A 17,993-nucleotide genomic window follows, 5' to 3' on the forward strand; every position below is an offset into this window, starting at 1 on the left:
CACAACTCAGTATTTTCAGCTCAGGTCTGCCCCTGTGTACTCCAGAGCATTTATCTTGTGGGAGCCAGGACTGTGTTCTTGGGGAGTGCTACCACTGAGCTTTGGGAAAGTGAATGGGATGCTCAAATCAAACAACTCATCCTCACCATTTTCCAGCCCATTGCCAGCACAAACTGCCTGGTACTGGACCCCTGCCTCCTCACTAGAGCTGCTCTGGGGCCAGCCACAGCCCCTAATACCCTCTTCAGATGCCTCAACTGCCACTGAGGCTGAGGGGGAGAGGAGGAAGCAAACAGTGCCATAGGCAGGACTTTGAAGTTCTGAATCCACTCCCCTCATGCCCTATACGCAAACCAGCTCAGTCCCCCATGCTGTCCTGAGTTTGGGCTGGACAGCAGCCCCTCAGCCTCTCACAGCACCTCCATTTGCCTCCCCATGGCCATCCCACTGTCAAACAGCAACACCAAAGGTGCAGATTTGCACAGCCTCAGCTTTCCTCCTGGGGTGACCTCACCAGCCCACCCCCAGCCCACACRTTGCACGTGGACCAAGGGACCTGCACACAAGAGATAATCCCTCAATCGCTTAATTGTTTTAAAGACAAACAAAACATMAAGCATTCAACACTGAAGGTGAATCACTGAGTCACCAATCTGAGGAGGAGGGAACAGCCAGACTGGGCRCTTGAGACATTAAAGCCATCCCAGACCATGGTGATGGCAGCAGTGATGGGGTAGCAGCAAYATCCACCCTGTGTTTAGAAAGCCTCCTACCCCCAGCGTTGTGCTGTGTATCGATTACTCAATCACAGAGTGAGGGATCCCAATCAGCACCCACTAATTACCTTAACAGAGCAGGTCTGTCTTTGAGTTGCTGATGAAGCAGATTCTGCTGAAGGGAGGCTGCCCCTTTCCTGTCCCCCCAGCCCAGCCAGGGTGGCTTCACCCAGGGACAGTGTCCTGTGCGCTGGATTCTGGTGGCACAGCCWCCATCCCTGCCCTGCCCTGTGCTTGCTTTGGGCCACGCACTGTGGCATGTCCCAGGCTGGGGGCACGTGGAACACCCCTCCGTGCCCAACTGCAATCACTCTGCCGCTTCATGTTCTTCCAGGACTGCTGGAGATGCCAGACTTGGCCCTGATCCTGTCCTGAACCAYGAGCCTGTGTGGGGAATGGCTCCAGTGGCATGGAAGCAGCATCAGACCCCAGAAGCATCTTCCAGAAAAAGTGTCTAAAGCACCAAGCGCTTCACATGCTTCAGGTACCATCAGCTCCTCAAACAGGGATGCTAAGGAGCTAAAGAGTCCTCTCATACACAAGCTACACTTTTGTTTTGTGAGGTCTGTTTGTATTTAATTATCAAATAGCAAAGTATTTACATCGACGTTAGAGTTTCAAAGCATCTTCAACCCCCCCACCACCCACAAAGCTGGACCTTTTCAGGTTTTCTTCCAAAGTTTTATTATTCAAAAAAAAAAAAAAAARAAAAAAAAAGCTAAATATCTTACTTAGACACCAAAAAAGGCAGGTGAGGGGAGCTGGAGAGAGAGACACAGATCCACATGTTCTCTGCATAGTCAGTTGGAGATCTTACAAAAGACTGTGTAAAAAAATTATAACAGCAGAGGAGAATGACTTGTAGGGTTTTATGGACCCCAGGAAGCCAAAGGGCATCCTTAGGTGGGGGCTCCCCTCTGGAGTTCATTGGCTTAAAAACAAAATTGGCAGACAGAATGATGATGGAGGGGAGGCTCTGAATTCCCAGCGCCTCCAGTGATTCCGGTGACGCTGGGTCCCTCCACGAGCACTGCACAGAAACACAGATGGACACACGGACATGTGGACACACAGCCCTGTGCAGGAGGGCTTCTCTGGGATTGCCTTACTGCCTTCTGCCCTGAAGGGTCTCCAGCATGTCTCCTTTGCCAGATCCTGCTGAAAGGCTCAGGGAATTAAGCCATCCTGGGGTGCTCCTTGCACCTGCYGCCTTCCAGAAAGAGAGAGGCTGCACCCACTGAGTGAAGCCCATTCCCGTCCTGCTGCATCCAAGACCCTGCACGTGCCACCAACAACCAAAGGCCAAACCTTAACATGTGTGCTTGCCTTCTCTCTCCCCAGCTTCCAGACCAAACCTGGCTTCTGCACGTTACAGCTGTAAAAGGTTTCTCCCAGGGGTAGGGATTTTATGTMATTCAGGCAGAGCTATGGCACAAGCCACCCCTCGGAAGAGCTACCAAGGGACAGGTGTCTGTGGCAGCTGGAATCTGCAAAAAGGCTGCAAACATGGGAAGACCTAGAACATCGAGGTTTGGGGGAGTCCCTGCCCAAATACAGAAATGCTGACCTGCTAGGAAGGGAGGGGGAGAAAAAAGACTCCAGCTCCCAAAACGATTTAAAAAAAATCCATTAAATCAGCTGCTGCTCTTCAAGCCAGCAGGATCTTTCCATACCACCAAAGTGCCCGTTCAAACTCAAGTTTTACTCATTAAAAAAGGAGCCACACACCAACCAACCATGTACTTGGTTCATAARTAAGTGGCCAGGGGGCTGTGCGAGTGAGTGAGAGGCAGTGTTGTGCCTGGGCCCTGCTCTGTTGGAGATCTGGGGTGGGGGTTTTGGCCACCACCTGCCCACACTTGGCTCCCACCCAGCTTTCGAGGACACCAGAGCCATGGCAGGGGCTATGAGAGGCAGGTTGGATGTTGGATCTGCTGCCTGCAGGGAGCCTGTGCCAGAGGGAAATACCACCCCAAAGATGATGGGGAGGCACAGAAACACTGAGGAGCAAGGGGAGGGTACAGCCACTGCCTCTCCTCTCCAGGTCCCTCCCTCCAACACCCCTGCCCCTCAGCAACCCCTGAGTCCCCAACCCACCATGCTCCAGGAGAGCATCTGAAGACCCCCAGATCACTTTGAGCAAGAATCTGTGGGACCCAGGAGGTGAAGGAGTGAAACTTTGTGAGCCACCATGGTGAAAGGTTTCCAGCTGGGTACAGCCACAGGAGGGGGAAACAACACATGCAATGAAGTCAAGGTCTGGGACGGTGCAGGGATCACTCAAGGATTATGTACAAGCAGGTGCTGGGTGGGAGAGGGCAGGGAATGAGCATTGCCTTGCCAACACTAGGGATCAGCCCCACGGGATGTGTGTGGGACAAACCCGGTGCTGAGGCCTTTGGGAGCGACCAGGGGGAAGATGAGGATGCAAATGTGGCACAGCACTTCCCAGGACTCCTTCCATCCTTCCAGATGGTGGCACACGGCTGGGGATGCTGCCTGGAAGCTGAGACACAGTGGGTAGAGGGAAGGCAGCTAAAAACRTACCAGGTGGACAAAAGAATCTGTCAAAGTCAAGTACTTCCTCCAAAGCATTCCCACACCCAGAACAGCTACATGGGCCATGCACCCAAGCCCCACAGTGGCACTGGATTTGGTGGCAGGGCTGGCCCAGGGGGACTCTGCTGGTGGAAARCTGGTGGCAGAGCTGGGGAGGGTGGCTGGGGCTACTTCCCAAGAGTCTGGCTGGAAGACCTGGAGCACGTGGTGGGAGAAAGCACAGCAGGGTGAGGGCTCTGCTGGCATCCCCAGTCCTGCTCCTGGGAGAGGTGAGGTGTGTCCCCTGGGGGAACAGACATAGCTGGCAGATTTGATCTGTGTGCCCAGGTGCTCCTGTGGGGCAGTGTCGGTCACCAGAGCCAGAAGCAGCCACCTTTCAGGGTCCCCGGACCCACCAGCCGTTAAGGTCATGGTGAGGCCACAGGGACCACCAGAGCTCTGTCCTCCCATGCCACCACCACCACCACCCTGGCACATCACCCCCTTCAAGCCAGCCAGGGATTGTGTCATCCTTGTGGCAAAACATCTCTGCCAGCATCCTCAGGAGAACCGGAGCCAAGGGGGAGATTGTGGGGGGGGTGAAGGGGCAGGGACATTTGTGCTGATTTAGAAAGGGGGTGCAGGAGACTGGGACTGTGTGTCTGAGGTGGGGTTTTGCTGTCCCCCAATTCCTCCCAGCTCACGCCTGGGGGGGTGCTGGAGGGGGTAAAGTCTCCCAAAACCCAAGTCTGTTGGCAGGAGATGCTCTGCTTGCCCTCCTGAGCTGGCTCYGTCGGTGCCCACAGGCTCCTCTTGCCAGCAGCGTGGCGCCGCTTCGTTAAACACGGGCCACAAGTCTTAATGAGCAATGGGGGGAGCCAGCACCTCCCCTGGCTGCATCCGGAGATAATGCCCTGTCCCGCTGCAGGGCTGCTCCACAAACACAGCCCCTCGCTGGGGAGGCCAGCCCTCGGYGCCCCGCGGTGAGCACAGCAGTGTCCCTGGTGCCAGGAGGAGCCCCGTGTCTATAGGTTCTCTCCAGGCTGGTACTGGGGCTCTGTCGAGGTGAAGTAGTCCTCCAGGAACGCCTGCAGGTACTCGAAGGTGGGTCTCTCCTCCGGGTCCTTCCGCCAGCACTGGCACATGAGGTCGTGCAGGGACTCGGGGCACTCGGGCGGGCAGGGCATGCGGTACCCCCGCTCCACCTGGTCCAGCACCTCCCGGTTCACCATCCCTGCGTGCAGCCAGAGGAGACAGCGCTGATCAGAGCCAGGCCAGGGGTGCTGTGCTGGGACACACCTTAGGAGGAATCCCAGTGACCAGGGACAGAGAGGCCCCAGCCAGCAGCGCTTGTCCCTGTCACCTTTCTCGGGGACTAGAGCAGGACAGGAGGGCTGGGATGCTGCATCCCGGCCAGTATCTGCTCACCCCAGAGGGGCAGGATCCAACCTGGGAAGGGGCAGCTCAGGGGCAAGTGCTGGGCATGGACAGCTGGTATTGGGCAGTGCAATGGGGACAGGGCCTCTGGCAGCAACTGGCAGCCCTCACCTGGGTATGGCACTCTGCCCTTGGTGGTCAGCTCCGTCAAGAGGATGCCAAAGGACCAGACGTCYGACTTGATGGTAAACCTGCCGTACAGAGCCGCCTCGGGGGCCGTCCACTTGATGGGGAACTTTGCACCTGGGTGGAGAGGCAGGGTCAGGGGCTGYCTCCAGGACTCTGTGCCACCAGAGCCACATGCCCCCAAACCGTGGGGACCAGTGGCCATTGCTGCGGTGCCACCTGCCCGTGTGTGGTGGTGGCAGCCCCGGGCACACACCTTGCCGAGCCGTGTACTCGTTGTCCTCRATGAGTCGTGCCAAGCCAAAGTCAGCCACTTTGCACACCAGGTTCTCCCCCACCAGGATGTTGGCTGCCCGCAGGTCCCGGTGCACGTAGTTCATCCTCTCCACGTAGGCCATGCCGGATGCGATCTGTGGGGAGCAGCACGTGGGCACTGCKGCTCACAGGGTGACACGAGGGTCCCCAGGGAGAGCCCAGCACCACTGAGGGGAGCAGCTCTGCAGTGGGGCCCAGCCGGGGTGTGGGAAAAACCAGTGGCTCAAGAAGTGCCATGCAGACTTGGGTTTGCTGGCAGCAACGGGAATGGGCAAAGTGATGGTCCCAGAGTGCAACCCAGCTCTGAGCTGAGACCAAACAGTGGCACCTGCCCAGGAGAGGCTGCAGAGCACCCCACTGCCTCACCAGTGACAGCCACCACAGCCCAGTGAGGAGCTCAGGCAGCCAGTGCCCTCCCAAGGAATGTGGGAGGCCCAGGGATGTGCAAACCCACCTGAGCAGCCATATCCACGAGCTGGGGCAGGCGCAGGTACTTGCCCATCTCCCCCTTCAGGAAGTCCAGGAGGCTCCCTGTGAGGAAGAGCGAGGTCAGAGCAATCCAGAGGAGCAGAGCCCCTCAGCTGCCTCCTCGCTGTCCCCCCCTGCTCACCCTTGCTCATGTACTCAGTGACGATGTAAATGGGCTCCTCTGACACCACGGCGTAGAGCTGGACCAGCTTCTCGTGCCGGAGCTTCTTCATGACCTGGGCTTCCTGCAGGAAGGCCTCTGGGGACATGGTGCCAGGCTTCAGAGTCTTGATGGCCACCCTGGTGGTGCCATTCCAGGTCCCTGTGGCACAGGACAGGCTGCTCAGGACAGACATAGTGGGCAGGGGGCYGTGTCCCTCCCCTGCTCCCCCACCCCACCACAGGCTCCAGGCATCTGCAGATGCTGGGGACAGGATCGTTGGGGACACAGAGGGGACAGCAGGGTGGCAATGATCCTTACCCATCCACACCTCTCCGAAGCAGCCCTGGCCCAGTTTGACCTCCAGCCGCAGTGACTCCCGGGGGATCTCCCAGGCATCCTTGGCAAGGCCTTGGGTCTGGGGCTTGGACGTGGGGCAGACGTTGGTCAGACGGTGGCACAAGCCATCAGCGTGTTCTGGCACAGGAAGGGACAACAGCAGGGTGACACATGGGCATTGAGGCACGTGGTGTCTTCACCCCCCATCATCCCCACCAACACCTTGGGGACCCAAACCCAAACCTTCACCCCGTGGGGCTGAGCTTTCCACCAGGGCCCCACATACMACAGGTGTACCCCAGCTCAGCAGTGACCTGCCAGCAGCACCCGCCCTGCAGTGAGGACGAGCACAACGCCCAGGGTGCCACCCTGACCCCCAGGGGACCCTGYGTGGCTACCCACTGGAGTAGTAGGCCACCAGCTGCTGCAGGCTGTTGAACTGGGTGCGGGAGGTGATGTAGAAGCCGCCACTGTCCAGCTTGCGGATCTTGTAGTGCTTCACGTTGAGCCCCTTGGCGTTGTCAAAGTCGGACACAGAGAGGCAGTAGGCACCTGTGGGCAGGACACAGGGCTGGGGACATGTGCCAGGATGGGTGCTCCCCACGGGTTCTGCTGCGGGTGGGCACGGGGCAGGCAGGACTGGGCACGGAGGTGCTGCTTTCACCCAAAAGCAGAGGATGGGGAGCAGCTCCRGGCACAAATCCCTGGTCACAGCCATGCCCAGCTGGCCCCTGCCTGCACAGCAGCTGTGCCACCAGCCATCCTACGGGATGTGCTGACAAGGGGACAGGAGCAGGCACAGCCAGCCTGGGGAGCTGCTGACCAACAACCCCCCAGGCTCTCAGAGAGGAGCCGAGGGGCTGGAGAGCCCCATTCCCTCCTCTACAAATCCCACCACGGGCATCACTGCAGGAGCTTGGGGCTGCTCTGCCCACGGGAGAACAACGTGGTGTTGCTGGGGCCGCAGACAGCAGAGGGGAAGATTGATGCTGCTGCTTGAAGGAGCTGCTTGCACCAGAATCAAATAAATAGTGGTGAGTTCAGGGCRTAAAACCAGAAAAGAACATCAAGGGACTTTTCCCAAAGGTGCATTTGGAACCAAACTGAACCAGGTAAGAAACATCATCCTTAGGCAGTCAAACCTCAAAGATCACCAGCTCTTGCTTTCAGGAGACAGAAGACAAGTATAAAGAATCATCAGACTTGAAAAAAGGACTGAAGTTCATCACTCCYTCAGCCTGCCTGCCCAAGAAGCAGAAGTTGAACATTTTCCCACCRTAGAGGGACCAAGAGGAAAACCAAAAATACATCTAGCTGGGGGTGTACAAACACCCAACCAACCAAACCAATTAAAAAAAAAAACAGGAAAAGAGACCATCCTGCCTGGTGGTCCTGCCAGAGTTGGTGAGAACCCTGGCTTCCACCCTGCCASGGGCTGAACCACCTCTGTAAAGGGCACTCACTGGGCAAGCAGTGGTGGGAGAAAAGTGGTCACATCCCTGCAGCCCACAGGCTCGGTGGGGTGACTGCATTTGGCACAGATATGGCACTGGAGATGTGACCAGCCCTAGCAGGAGAGACTGAGGGGACTCAGGGCACCCCACACCCCCCAGAGAAAGGGTCTCCTCCAGGCCAACCCCTCCCAGCCCTGCTCACCTTTCGTGGTCTCGCTCTCCCGGACCAGGAAGGTCCCTCGGGGGTTTTCAGGGTTCAGCAGCAGCCGCTCGGACTCCCGACGAGTGATCTTCCCAAAATACCACCTGCAGGAGCAAGGCAGGGCTCAGCACCTGGCACTGTCCCCTGCACTGCCTGCCCAAGCAGGGGCAGCCCTGGCCCACTCACTGCAGYTTTGGGGGGCCAGGGGCTGTGGCTCCAGGTTCCAGCACCTCGGGGCGTGCCCTGTCCCTGCCATGGGGGTTGGAACCTTCCTGCCACACCTTCAACTTGACCAAGTTACTCAAAGCCCCATCCAAACGGGCTTTGGACACTTCCAGGGATGGGGCAGCCACAGCTTCTCTGGGCAACGTGTGCCAGGGTGTTGCTTCTTTTGAGTAAAGAATTTTTTCCTAACATGTAATCTAAATCTCTCCTCTTTTACTTTGAAAACATTCCCCCTTGTCCTTTCACAAGCCTCTCTGTGTAAAAAGTCTGTTTCTTTTTCAGAACCTCCTTGAAGTTCTGGAAGGCTGCAATCAGATCTCCCTGGAGCCTTCTCTTCTCCAGRAAAAYRAAACAGAACAGACCCAAAGCATCCACAGCCCTGCTCTGCCACCGCTCACCCCTCCACCACGCAAGCATGCTGCAGCACTGCCCTTATGGCCTTAGAGAAAGGCTGGTTTGCACATTCAAAGGGGAAAAATAACAAAAAGGAAAAACCCAGAGGGCTTGGAGGCTTCTCCCACGAGAGGAGCAGGGGTGAGGGGGAGCGCTTGGGGTATGTTTGCTATCGCTTGTCTTTAAACTGACTAAAAGATGGCAATTACTCTTCAGCCTGGATGGAGTCTGAGGGCGCGACATAGTTACTGGGGATGTAGCCCGTCTGTCCTGTAGTGAGGGAATGAGCCAGCCACCAGTCACCTTCCCTGCAAGAGAACCAAAACACACTCAGTGTGAAGCCAGGAGCCCCCCGGCCAGCCCCTCGCCCGCCCACAGGCACCGGGGGAGGATGAGCAGCACAGAGCCCCACCAGGAAAGGGGTGCAGCCCCACCAGGAAAGGGTGCAGCCCCACCAGGAAAGGGTGCAGCCCCACCAGGAAAGGGGTGCAGCCCCACCAGGAAGGGGTGCAGCCCCACCAGGAAAGGGTGCAGCCCCACCAGGAAAGGGATGCAGCCCCACAGCCCCCAGCCCCACAGCCAGACCCAGCCAAGAGTGCTCCTGCTGCCTGCCCGTGCCTCTGTTTGGGTGAGCTCCACGTACAGAATGCTTTAAAATTAAATCAGGCAGGGCAGCCAGCAAGCCAAAGTATCTTTGTAGTCACCTGAATGGGAAGGGGATCTGGCTGGAGGTTGTGAGGCACTGGGGGTCCTGGCAGCAGGGAGCAGCAGGCAAAGGGAGGGACAGGAAAGGGGGAGAAGCGACAGAATGATGGCGGTGATTAAAAAAGGCACCAGGAAAACCCAAGGGAGTTAGTTAAACACAGGCTGCAGAAAAGCAGCAGGACAGGGCTGAGGTTTGGGCAGGGGCTGAGCCCTGGCCAGCTGTGGTGTCCAGCCTGGGTGTCCCATTTACAGCCCCAGGATGGGCACCCTGCAAGGCTCAACCCCGATCATGAGCCTCCAGGATGTGCCTCCTTGTCCCCAAAATCTGGGCCTGAGCCACCATCCATCCCTCCTGCCCCGGGCACAGGGGCCCCAGGAGCTGGAGGGTTCTCTGCCCTCCTTCCCACCGGCTGCTGCTCCGGACAGGGCTGGAAAGGACAACAAATAAAGAACAAGAGGACCGCAGGAGGTGGCTTCCCCTTCCTGCAGGCAGCAGGGCTTTTCCTCCCACCACCTGCATCTCCTTGCCCATCAAAGACAGCCACTGAATTCATCCTGACCACAAGGGAGACGAGGCTACGGGAAAGCTGCAGCTTCGTGGGAACAGCTCCGTAAGGATACGAGAACTTGGCAGGACGAGCTCCTCAAACATGTCACAGAAAAACACCAACAACCTCAGCCACCACTACAAGGCTCASCAGACCACAGCCAGACCCGTCCCTGACCCTGCAGACGTGGAAACCTCCATCCCTGCTCTGGACTCACCCATTGCTTGTGACCAGGGCTTTTCCCAGCTAAACCAGTGATGCTTCAAAGCACTGGGATAACCCAGACACWGCYCCCAGCTCCCTGCAATGGTGTCAKTGGGGCTGGGGATAGTGGGGATCTTCCAGGCATCTCCTCCCACCCACAGAGCTGGGCTCTGTCCCTGRACCAGCCTCACTGGATGACGTTTTAGCTTCTTCCAGCCCCAGCACATCTCACGGCAGGCAGCTTGTGCTCCTCAGCCTGGGCTGTTGGCCCAGTCACCTTCACTGAGGTGGCTCTGGAGCAGACAGGAGGCTGGTTGGGCTCCTTTCCCACAGCACCAGAGTAAACATCTGCTTGAAAAATGCCCAGCTTTTGACTTGTGGCTTTATTCCAGCTTGGGCTGCAAGGCTACAAGCTGGGAATTCAGCAAAACAAACTATTCCAAAAATGTCTCAGTGGGGAAAAAAATAATAATAATCATCATCATCAAAACAAAGCATTTCAACAATTCCCTGCACAATCTTACCCAAAATATCCCACCACATCCCAGCTGGCTGCCTGAAGGCTGGGAGGAGATTTCTTCCCACTGCAAATGGTACCACAAGAGCCTTTCTGCACTGGGAGGATTGGTAGGATGACCCAGAGCAGGGAGGTGAGTGATGTGGAGGCTTCTCCTCTCACCCTGAGCAACCCCAGCCCTGTCAGAGCAGCCAGAASCTGCTGCCACCCTGCAAATCCACCCTGGCCATGGGCTCCCGCTGTGCCCAGCACCTGCCAGCCCTTCCTGGACTGAATCTGAGTCCCCTCCCCACAGCTCCAGGGCACTGACTGTCCTGGAGGGAGCCCAAAGGAAGGGGACATTGCACATTTGCCTGCTGCTGTCCCCAAAGTGCAGCAGCCTGAGCTGTTCCCAGACTGTGTGAGCATCTCTGGGAAGYCAATGAGGAGAGTGATTCACCCCCTGAGCACTGCACAAACCACCCAGCTTCCTGTACCAYCTCTGTCCCTGTGCACATCCCACCCACACAGACACTGGGAAGGTTGGGAAGGTTGGCAGCCACATCCTGCACCCTCCACAAAAGGACTGTGTCACAAAAAAAAACCTCTTTGGATCCCCAGGATGCTGCAGAGCCCATCACAGACTGACCCTTCCCTCTGTCCAAGCCTTTGACAAAGAGCAGCAGAAGAAAAAAAAAAATGTGGAAACCCCAGAATGGATACAAGGTGTAAAGAAAAAACCCTCATATGTGGGCCCAATATGGACCCCCACAGAGCTAATTTTGCCCAAACCAGAACCCAAGCATGGAGCTCACACACTGCTGAGACTGGAAATAAGAAGCACCAAAATCCCCAAATTCAGACTCTTCCTGCAGCATTGAAGCCCTGCACATCCTGGCCTTTGTGAATGAAACAAACCATTAATAAACAGCATTGGAACAATGAGAACAAGGATCAGATTGAAAACATGTTTGTGCAACACTGCAGGGGAAATCTCACTCGTGGGATGTTCCCTCATCCTTCCACCCTTTGACTTTGCAAAGCTGTTTTGGGTGCCCATGCTGGAAGGCTGCAGACCCTCAGAACCCTGTGGCAGCTCCATGGCTGGGGACATCGGGGACATTGGCTCTGCCAGCCAGGCTCTGGACTGTGTGTGCCTCATGTCAGGACAGATCACACTTGGGYTCAATACAGGATCATTTCTGGGAGCATCTTCCAGCTGCCCATGCTGCGCTGCACGTGATGGATGTGCTGTGGTGACCAGGATGGGGAGCAAACCAGGGGGCCAGACCCAGGAGGAAATACCTGAATCACCAGAGCCACTCATGAAATATGAAAGTAAAATTAAAAAATTCAGAAGGAAAGTGAAAAGGCCAGGGGGGAGTGGAGAGCCAGCTGGAAAGAGAGTGCAGAGGRGAGGCAGGCATGGGCAAGGAAAGGGGATGGGTTCAGATCTCCAGGTGCAGACACAGCTCTGTTCCCCACCATGGGAAGGGACTCCCTGCTCTGTTCCGGTCACTCAGGGAGAACAAATGCAACCAACCACAAAACCACCTGGAAACCATCTCCTCCCAGCCYCACTCCATCCAACCTGCCCCAGTGTGGACAGCAGACAGGCTTTGATCACTTAGGTCATTTATAGTAACAGKAAGAATGTGCAATACACACCTGACATCCACTTTTCTCCTAAACGACAGCATGGAGGGAGAGAAAGAAGAGTCAAGAGAGAAGCTGAGATCAGAGGCAGTGTACAAGCACAGGGGAAAGCACCCACAAAGCTCAGGGATGTGTCCAGGCAAATCAGAGGGAGCTGAGCAGGGATGGGGATGGGACTGGTGGGGATGTGGCTCTGCGTTGTAGGGCACAGAATGGCCAGCAAGCAGAGGATGTGGCTTGGTGACAAGGCTGCGAGGCCACAGTGACCAGGAGCAGGGCCAGGAGGATGAGGAAGCAGGCAAATGAGTGCTTCCAGTGTCAGTGTCCTTGGACAAGTCACAGTGTCCGTGTGCATTTTGGCACATCCCTCTGAGCACCCACCCCTGGGAGAGCTGGTCCTGCCGGGCTGGGGGTGCCTCAGGAGGGACAGAGGTGACAGCTCACCACACGGGCTCGGCTGCAGGGACAGGGACACTCACGTGTTGTTGACAATTTGCAGGCGCTCTCCTTTCTTGAAGGACAAGTCGGTTTCGGTCCGGGACTCGTAGTCGTAGAGRGCCACGAAGGTGGTGACGCCTCCTGTGACAAAGAGCATTCAGGAGGGGCCCAGCCACGGGTGTGGCCACAAAACAGCGCTGGGACCCTCCCTCCATCCTCCCAGTATCCCATAACACACACACATYTGCTTCTCCCCAAGCCCAGAGTCCCCCAAAAGCCCGAGAGCCCAAGAAGCTGGACCCAAACCCACAGACCCTCCCCACCCTGCCGAGCGCAGCCCATACAGACCAGCCAGTGCCCCCGCACGCTGGGGYGAGGTGACGGTGTCAGAGGTGTTGAAGCCTCCAAAGAGCTTGGAYTCAGCAGCCATGGTCCCGAAGGAGCGGCTGGGGGTGCGGTGGGCATCGGGAGCAGCCGCCTTGCTGGGTGTCTGCGAGGCAGAGAAACCCCCATGGTGCGTGTTCTCCGTGGGCTCCAGGCTGCGCCGGCGCTGGCTGGGATCCTTGGGCTTGCTCTTGCTGCTCCCCATGGTCCCGGGCTGGAGGACACACACAYATAGAGGGGGCTTCTGTTATTTTCATTATTATTGTAATTATTATTGTTAATAACAAGAAGTAGTTTCCCAGGGCTCGAGTGACAGATGCCCGCCCATCAGGAAACGAAACAACCTCTGGARTCAGTTCAAGCAGCAGCTGCTGGGCAGTCTGGCCATCCTGCCCTTGCCCTGGGACACCATCGCCCCTCATTAACACTGAGACACCTCCTGTGGCTGCAGCAGCCACAGAAASGGCCAGGACACGCTTTGGGAGCTGAGGAAAGCGTGCTGAGCCACGGGAATAAAGAGCAAGGATGCTGAGCGTGRAGCCTGGACCTGTGCCGAGGCTGTGGCAGCTCTGGGGCCAGGCATCTGCTGTGGGACATAGCCACATCCACACATTTCCTCCCACGTGAGAGTTTCTACCAGGATGGAGATTTAAGTACTGAAGATGGGTCTTTGAAGTCCAAAACATGCAGCAAACGGGATAAAAGTTTAAATCAGGAGCAGTTTCAGGCGGTTTGCAGCTAAGGACCAAGGGATCTCTCCTTTATATATAGTCAAATAGTTTATATATAGCCTTCCTTTCCACTCAAGACCACACTCTATAAATACCTTCAAGGTAATGACATAAATGAAGGCAGGGAATTATTTGCAGTCTCCAAAGATGGCAGGATACCCAGCAGTGTCCTGAAGCTATGGAAGGAAATATTTAGGCTAGATCACGCATGGCAGCAGGGAAGAGGGAGGTGGAGACAACCAGGGAGGAGAGCAGCTCTGATCAGAGAACACAAGCAGGGAAGGGGCAGAGGAGGCAGCGCTGCCCACGGGGTGCAGACCTGGCCACAGCCACCCGTGAGGATTTGGGAGGGCTCAGCCTCAGCCAGCACAGGGGATTTCTGGCCCAGATTTGGAGAGAAGCTCGGGCCAAGCCCCCAGAGCCTGCACAGCCCCAGGGTCAGTGGGGCAGAGCCCTCARMTCCTGCTGTGGGAAAGCTCAGCAGTGCCAGGCACAAGCTCTGCTCCCTGTCCCCCTCGGCTCCCCTCCCACAGCGAGGGCTTTGCCTGACCATCAGGGTTTATTTCCCAAAAGACACAATTTCCATCTACTGTTTTCCAGCTCCCACATTGCACAGAGGACCAGCAGTGTCCTTGTGTGACCCGTGCCGGCAGGCTCAGATCCTGCCAGGGTTTGGGAAATGTAATAAACTGGGTTGTTTTAGGCTGGGTATGACTCCAGCAGCCACTCCAGTGGGCAGAAGAGCTGTCCYTCCTCCTGTGGATGCAGGTGATGATGAAGAGGGACCGTGCCTCTGTCAGCCACAGGACTCAGCCCACCCATATCTGTGCCAGGCTTTAAAATAAAAGCTTTGGACTTGCAAATGGTCACTGCTGGCAATCCAGAGGCAGATCCTGCAGCCAAGACAGACAGAAGGAGTCTGCCCCATGAATAAATGCAGTTTTAAAGCTTGCTGCAGAAGAAGCAGAACTGCAGGGGAGAGCAGGACCGCAGGAGTGATGACAAGGAGCCCCCACCTCCCTGTCCCCAGCCAGTCCCTTGCTCACCTCTGCCCGGGGCTCTGGCACTCACTGGGACGCCAGTGGCAGTGCAGGGAGAAAAATGGGAGCATGGTGGGGCTGTGACCGTGTGGCTTGTGACTYGCCACGGGACTGTGAGCAAGAGCAGAGCTGCTCAGAGTTTCCCCTGGAAGCAGCACTTCCCCAGGCAGAAGAACACCCCAGCCAGGGTGGTGGATTTAGCAGCACTTYGGGGACACAAGTGTCCCCCAAGCACATTTTCTGAGCCTGGGTTAGAAAATTATTTATCAGGGTGCTGAGAAAATCAGGGTATGAAATGGTCAATATGGCCAGAGATTAGTCAGGAGCAGAGAACACAGAAGGGAGAGGGGATCCCCCAGGCACTTCCCTAAAACTGGGGAGGGTCCTTGCATTCACACCTGTGAGCCTGAAAGTGCAGCTTCCAGGCACATCCCAGCCAGGGACACTGAACTGTGAGCTCATCCCTCCTCATGCCGTGGTTTGGGCAGGGGGAGCTCCCACYCTGCACTGAGGTGCTGACCCTCCCAGGAAAGGAGGGGTGTGCTGGTCATCGGGACACCGTGCTGTGACAGAGGCCAGTCCAACTGTCAGGACTTTGGCTGCAAGAGCCAAAGATGGACGAGGAGAGGAGGAGGAAGAGGCGGAGGAGGCACCAGGCCTCTGGGGAAGGGGCTGCAGAGCAGCAAGCCCCCACGCCAAACCATCCTGTTGCTTTGTATCTAAATACCTGCACACTCTGACTTCAACCTGGCCAGTGCAAAATGCAGGCTGGCAACCCCAAACTGTGCCCAGAGGCCCTGGCAGCCTCGAACCATCCCCACTCTCATGTAACTTAGCCAACACGGCCATGTGGCTTTAGCCCTGTGGCTCTCCACCTGTCCTGTGGGAGGAAAGGGGCCTGAGAAATCCCCTGCAGCCCCCACATTCCCTCAGCAGCCAGCAAGGAAAGGGTGCAGATTCCCCTGGGAGAGCGCAGGGTTGTGCAAGAGCCTGGCAAAGGAGTGATTAATGACAGCAGGAATGTGCTGTGCACTCAGGTCCTCGGGAGGCACCAGGGAGAGACCCCTGAAATCCCCCCGGAGTCAAAGAGCRGAGCAGCAAGTGGGTGAGCCCACCCAGCACAGCCCAGCATTATCACTGCGAGCTGTGGGACAGCATCACCGYGGCCAGACTGCAAAAAACACACACTGCCAGCAGCTGTGCCGTGTATATCTAATAAATTTATGTCTAATAAATACAGCATTTCCACACGCAGCACGCTGCAGGGATGCTCAGCACCCCCAACACCCAGCCTGGCTGATGCCCAGTGGGATATTCCCCTGCTCCCATCCTTTTCACAGCTGACAGTGCTGGGATGGGGGGCTCAGCASTGCTCGGTTTGCAGCAGGACTGCTCCTGTCCCCCTCCCGAGGCTTGTGCAGAGGGCTGGAGCCCGGCCAGCATTCCCTGTGCTCGGCTCGGAGCGATGCGAGGCGGCGGACGGACGGGCAGCTTTCCTGCGGCGGGGATTAGCAGCCCGGGCACGTCGCAGCCTGCAGGAACTCCCTGCGTTCCGCTCCGGGGGCAGCGCCAGCGGAGCATCGCCAAACACCTCCGGCATGAGCTGCGGGGGCTCAGCTCCGCACACCCGGCCAGGGCTGCGCCTTCCGCACCCGCACCCACCCCAGCCCATCTGGGGATGCTCCGGGGCCGGTCCGGCTGCGGCAGAGCTCCCGGTGCCACAGCTCTGAGCCCCCCGGCAGGTAAAGCAGCCCGGTCCTCCCTCCCCGGGCCATCGGTGATGTCTTACCGGTGCTCTCGGCTACAGCCCGGCCGCGGGGTGGGGACTCAGCTCAGCTCCCGCTGCAGCCTGCGAGGAGAGGGAGCGTCAGCACCCGCAGCAGCCCCGCGCCCCGACACCCTCTCCCGCCACGGCCCAGTGCCCAGGGCTGCCTTCATCCTCCTCCTCCTCCTCCTCCTCGCCATCCCTCCGGCGCGGGGCCGGCAGCTCACACCCGCTCGCTCTGATCTCTCATGTGTGAAGAGGGGATGATTCTCTGCTCCACTTCATCAAACCCACTGGGGATGGGAGAGGAGGCGGCTGGAGCCGCCCCGAGCGATGTCCCAGAGAGGAAGGGGAGCACAGCCACCCCCAGCCCACCAAGGGATTCTTCAGGGGAAGAGCAAAGCCAGTTCCTCCTGACACACCGGCATTTCCAGCCCTGCTGCTCCATCCCCGGACAGCCACGACCTGTGRTAGGGATGGTCGGCCACCAACTAGRGACCTTGTCCCCCGGGATGAGCCACCTGCTCCATCCCCAACGGCAGAGACAAATGCTACGGCACAAACCATGCACAAGGTAACCTGTGCTGCTCSAGCCCTGACTCATCCAGAAAAGCCTATTTTAGCTAAATTTTTTTTTAAAAGATGGTTTTCTGTCACAGGGGGGACACTTAGCAGCAGTGGCTTGGGACAGAGCGTCAGGTGGAAAGCAGAGCAGGACATGGCCCCGCAGAGCCAGGACAGCCCCTCACCTGGCTTTGCCATCCTTTCCCAACCMCAGATCCTGCAGGAACTGAGCTCTCGTCTCTCACCAAAAGGAAATTCTCCCACTGCTCACCCAGTGCCGGGCAGAGGCTTCAACCACCCCGAGGAGCTTCTGCTCCTACATAGAGAGGATCCAGACCCCACTTCACAGCCCCAAGCAATATCCCAACGGGCTCCTGTCCCAGCTGGAGCCCAGCTTTCACACCTCCCCCAAGGGGAACATCCCAGGTTTCACACCTCGTATAAGGGGAACACCCCAGTGTCTGCATGCAGGGGCCGTGCCCCACCGCAGGTTTGTTTTCATGGCCTCCCCTTCCCCCCTGCTAACAAATTTTGTCACTATTTTTAGTGCATTTGATTAGGATAATGAGTGGGAGCTGACTGACAGCTCTTTAAGACGGTGAATAGTTTGTAATTTGTACTTGACAAATACTGGCTGGTAATGATTGCACAGCAGGGTGGAGGGGGGACGCTGCAGCCCCAACTCCAGGCTGCAGCACATACAAATAAAGMTGCGCCGCGTACACACGTGGTGCCCGTGTCCCTGCCACCCGGGCACGCTGTGACACGGGCTCAATCGTGATTAGACAAAAAAGGGTGAAAAAAGCCACGAGGAAAAACCAAGTATGCCTCAGTCTAAGGTCAACCACGCGCCAGAGCAGCAAGCAGCCAGGTCCTCTACTGGGCAAGGGGCAGGTCCCTGGGGGGATGGATGCATTAGCAACCTCACGCTGACAGATTTGGCGATTTGGTGACTGAAGGTGGCTGCTGTGGCACATGTGGCAYAGCCTGGCACTGTCCTGCTGCTCACCTGGCAGGGRGCTGYCATCC

The 17,993-nt window shown here is 57.3% G+C and overlaps 1 protein-coding gene across 2 annotated transcripts; it reads right to left on the reverse strand.

The window, feature by feature from the left end:
- Positions 1 to 1,316: 1,316 nt before the first annotated feature.
- Positions 1,317 to 16,532, reverse strand: SRC (SRC proto-oncogene, non-receptor tyrosine kinase). 2 transcript variants are annotated; one of them, XM_057378373.1, is made up of 12 exons: positions 16,425 to 16,531; positions 12,829 to 13,078; positions 12,522 to 12,621; positions 8,643 to 8,741; positions 7,816 to 7,919; positions 6,562 to 6,711; positions 6,142 to 6,297; positions 5,803 to 5,982; positions 5,647 to 5,723; positions 5,134 to 5,287; positions 4,863 to 4,994; positions 1,317 to 4,548 (listed from the first exon to the last, which is right to left on the reverse strand). In XM_057378373.1, the coding sequence occupies exons 2-12, from the start codon at positions 13,067 to 13,069 to the stop codon at positions 4,340 to 4,342; spliced, it is 1,602 nt and encodes a 533-aa protein (XP_057234356.1). In that variant the 5' UTR covers positions 13,070 to 13,078; positions 16,425 to 16,531; the 3' UTR covers positions 1,317 to 4,339. The 2 variants fall into 2 exon arrangements, with proteins under 2 accessions (XP_057234356.1, XP_057234357.1); XM_057378374.1 differs by lacking the exon at positions 8,643 to 8,741 and having other exon boundaries at positions 16,425 to 16,532.
- Positions 16,533 to 17,993: the final 1,461 nt, after the last annotated feature.

This window comes from Malurus melanocephalus, unplaced genomic scaffold, assembly GCF_030028575.1.
Source record: "Malurus melanocephalus ecotype Western Australia unplaced genomic scaffold, MMel_1.1 scaffold_356, whole genome shotgun sequence".
NCBI classification, from domain to species: domain Eukaryota; kingdom Metazoa; phylum Chordata; class Aves; order Passeriformes; family Maluridae; genus Malurus; species Malurus melanocephalus.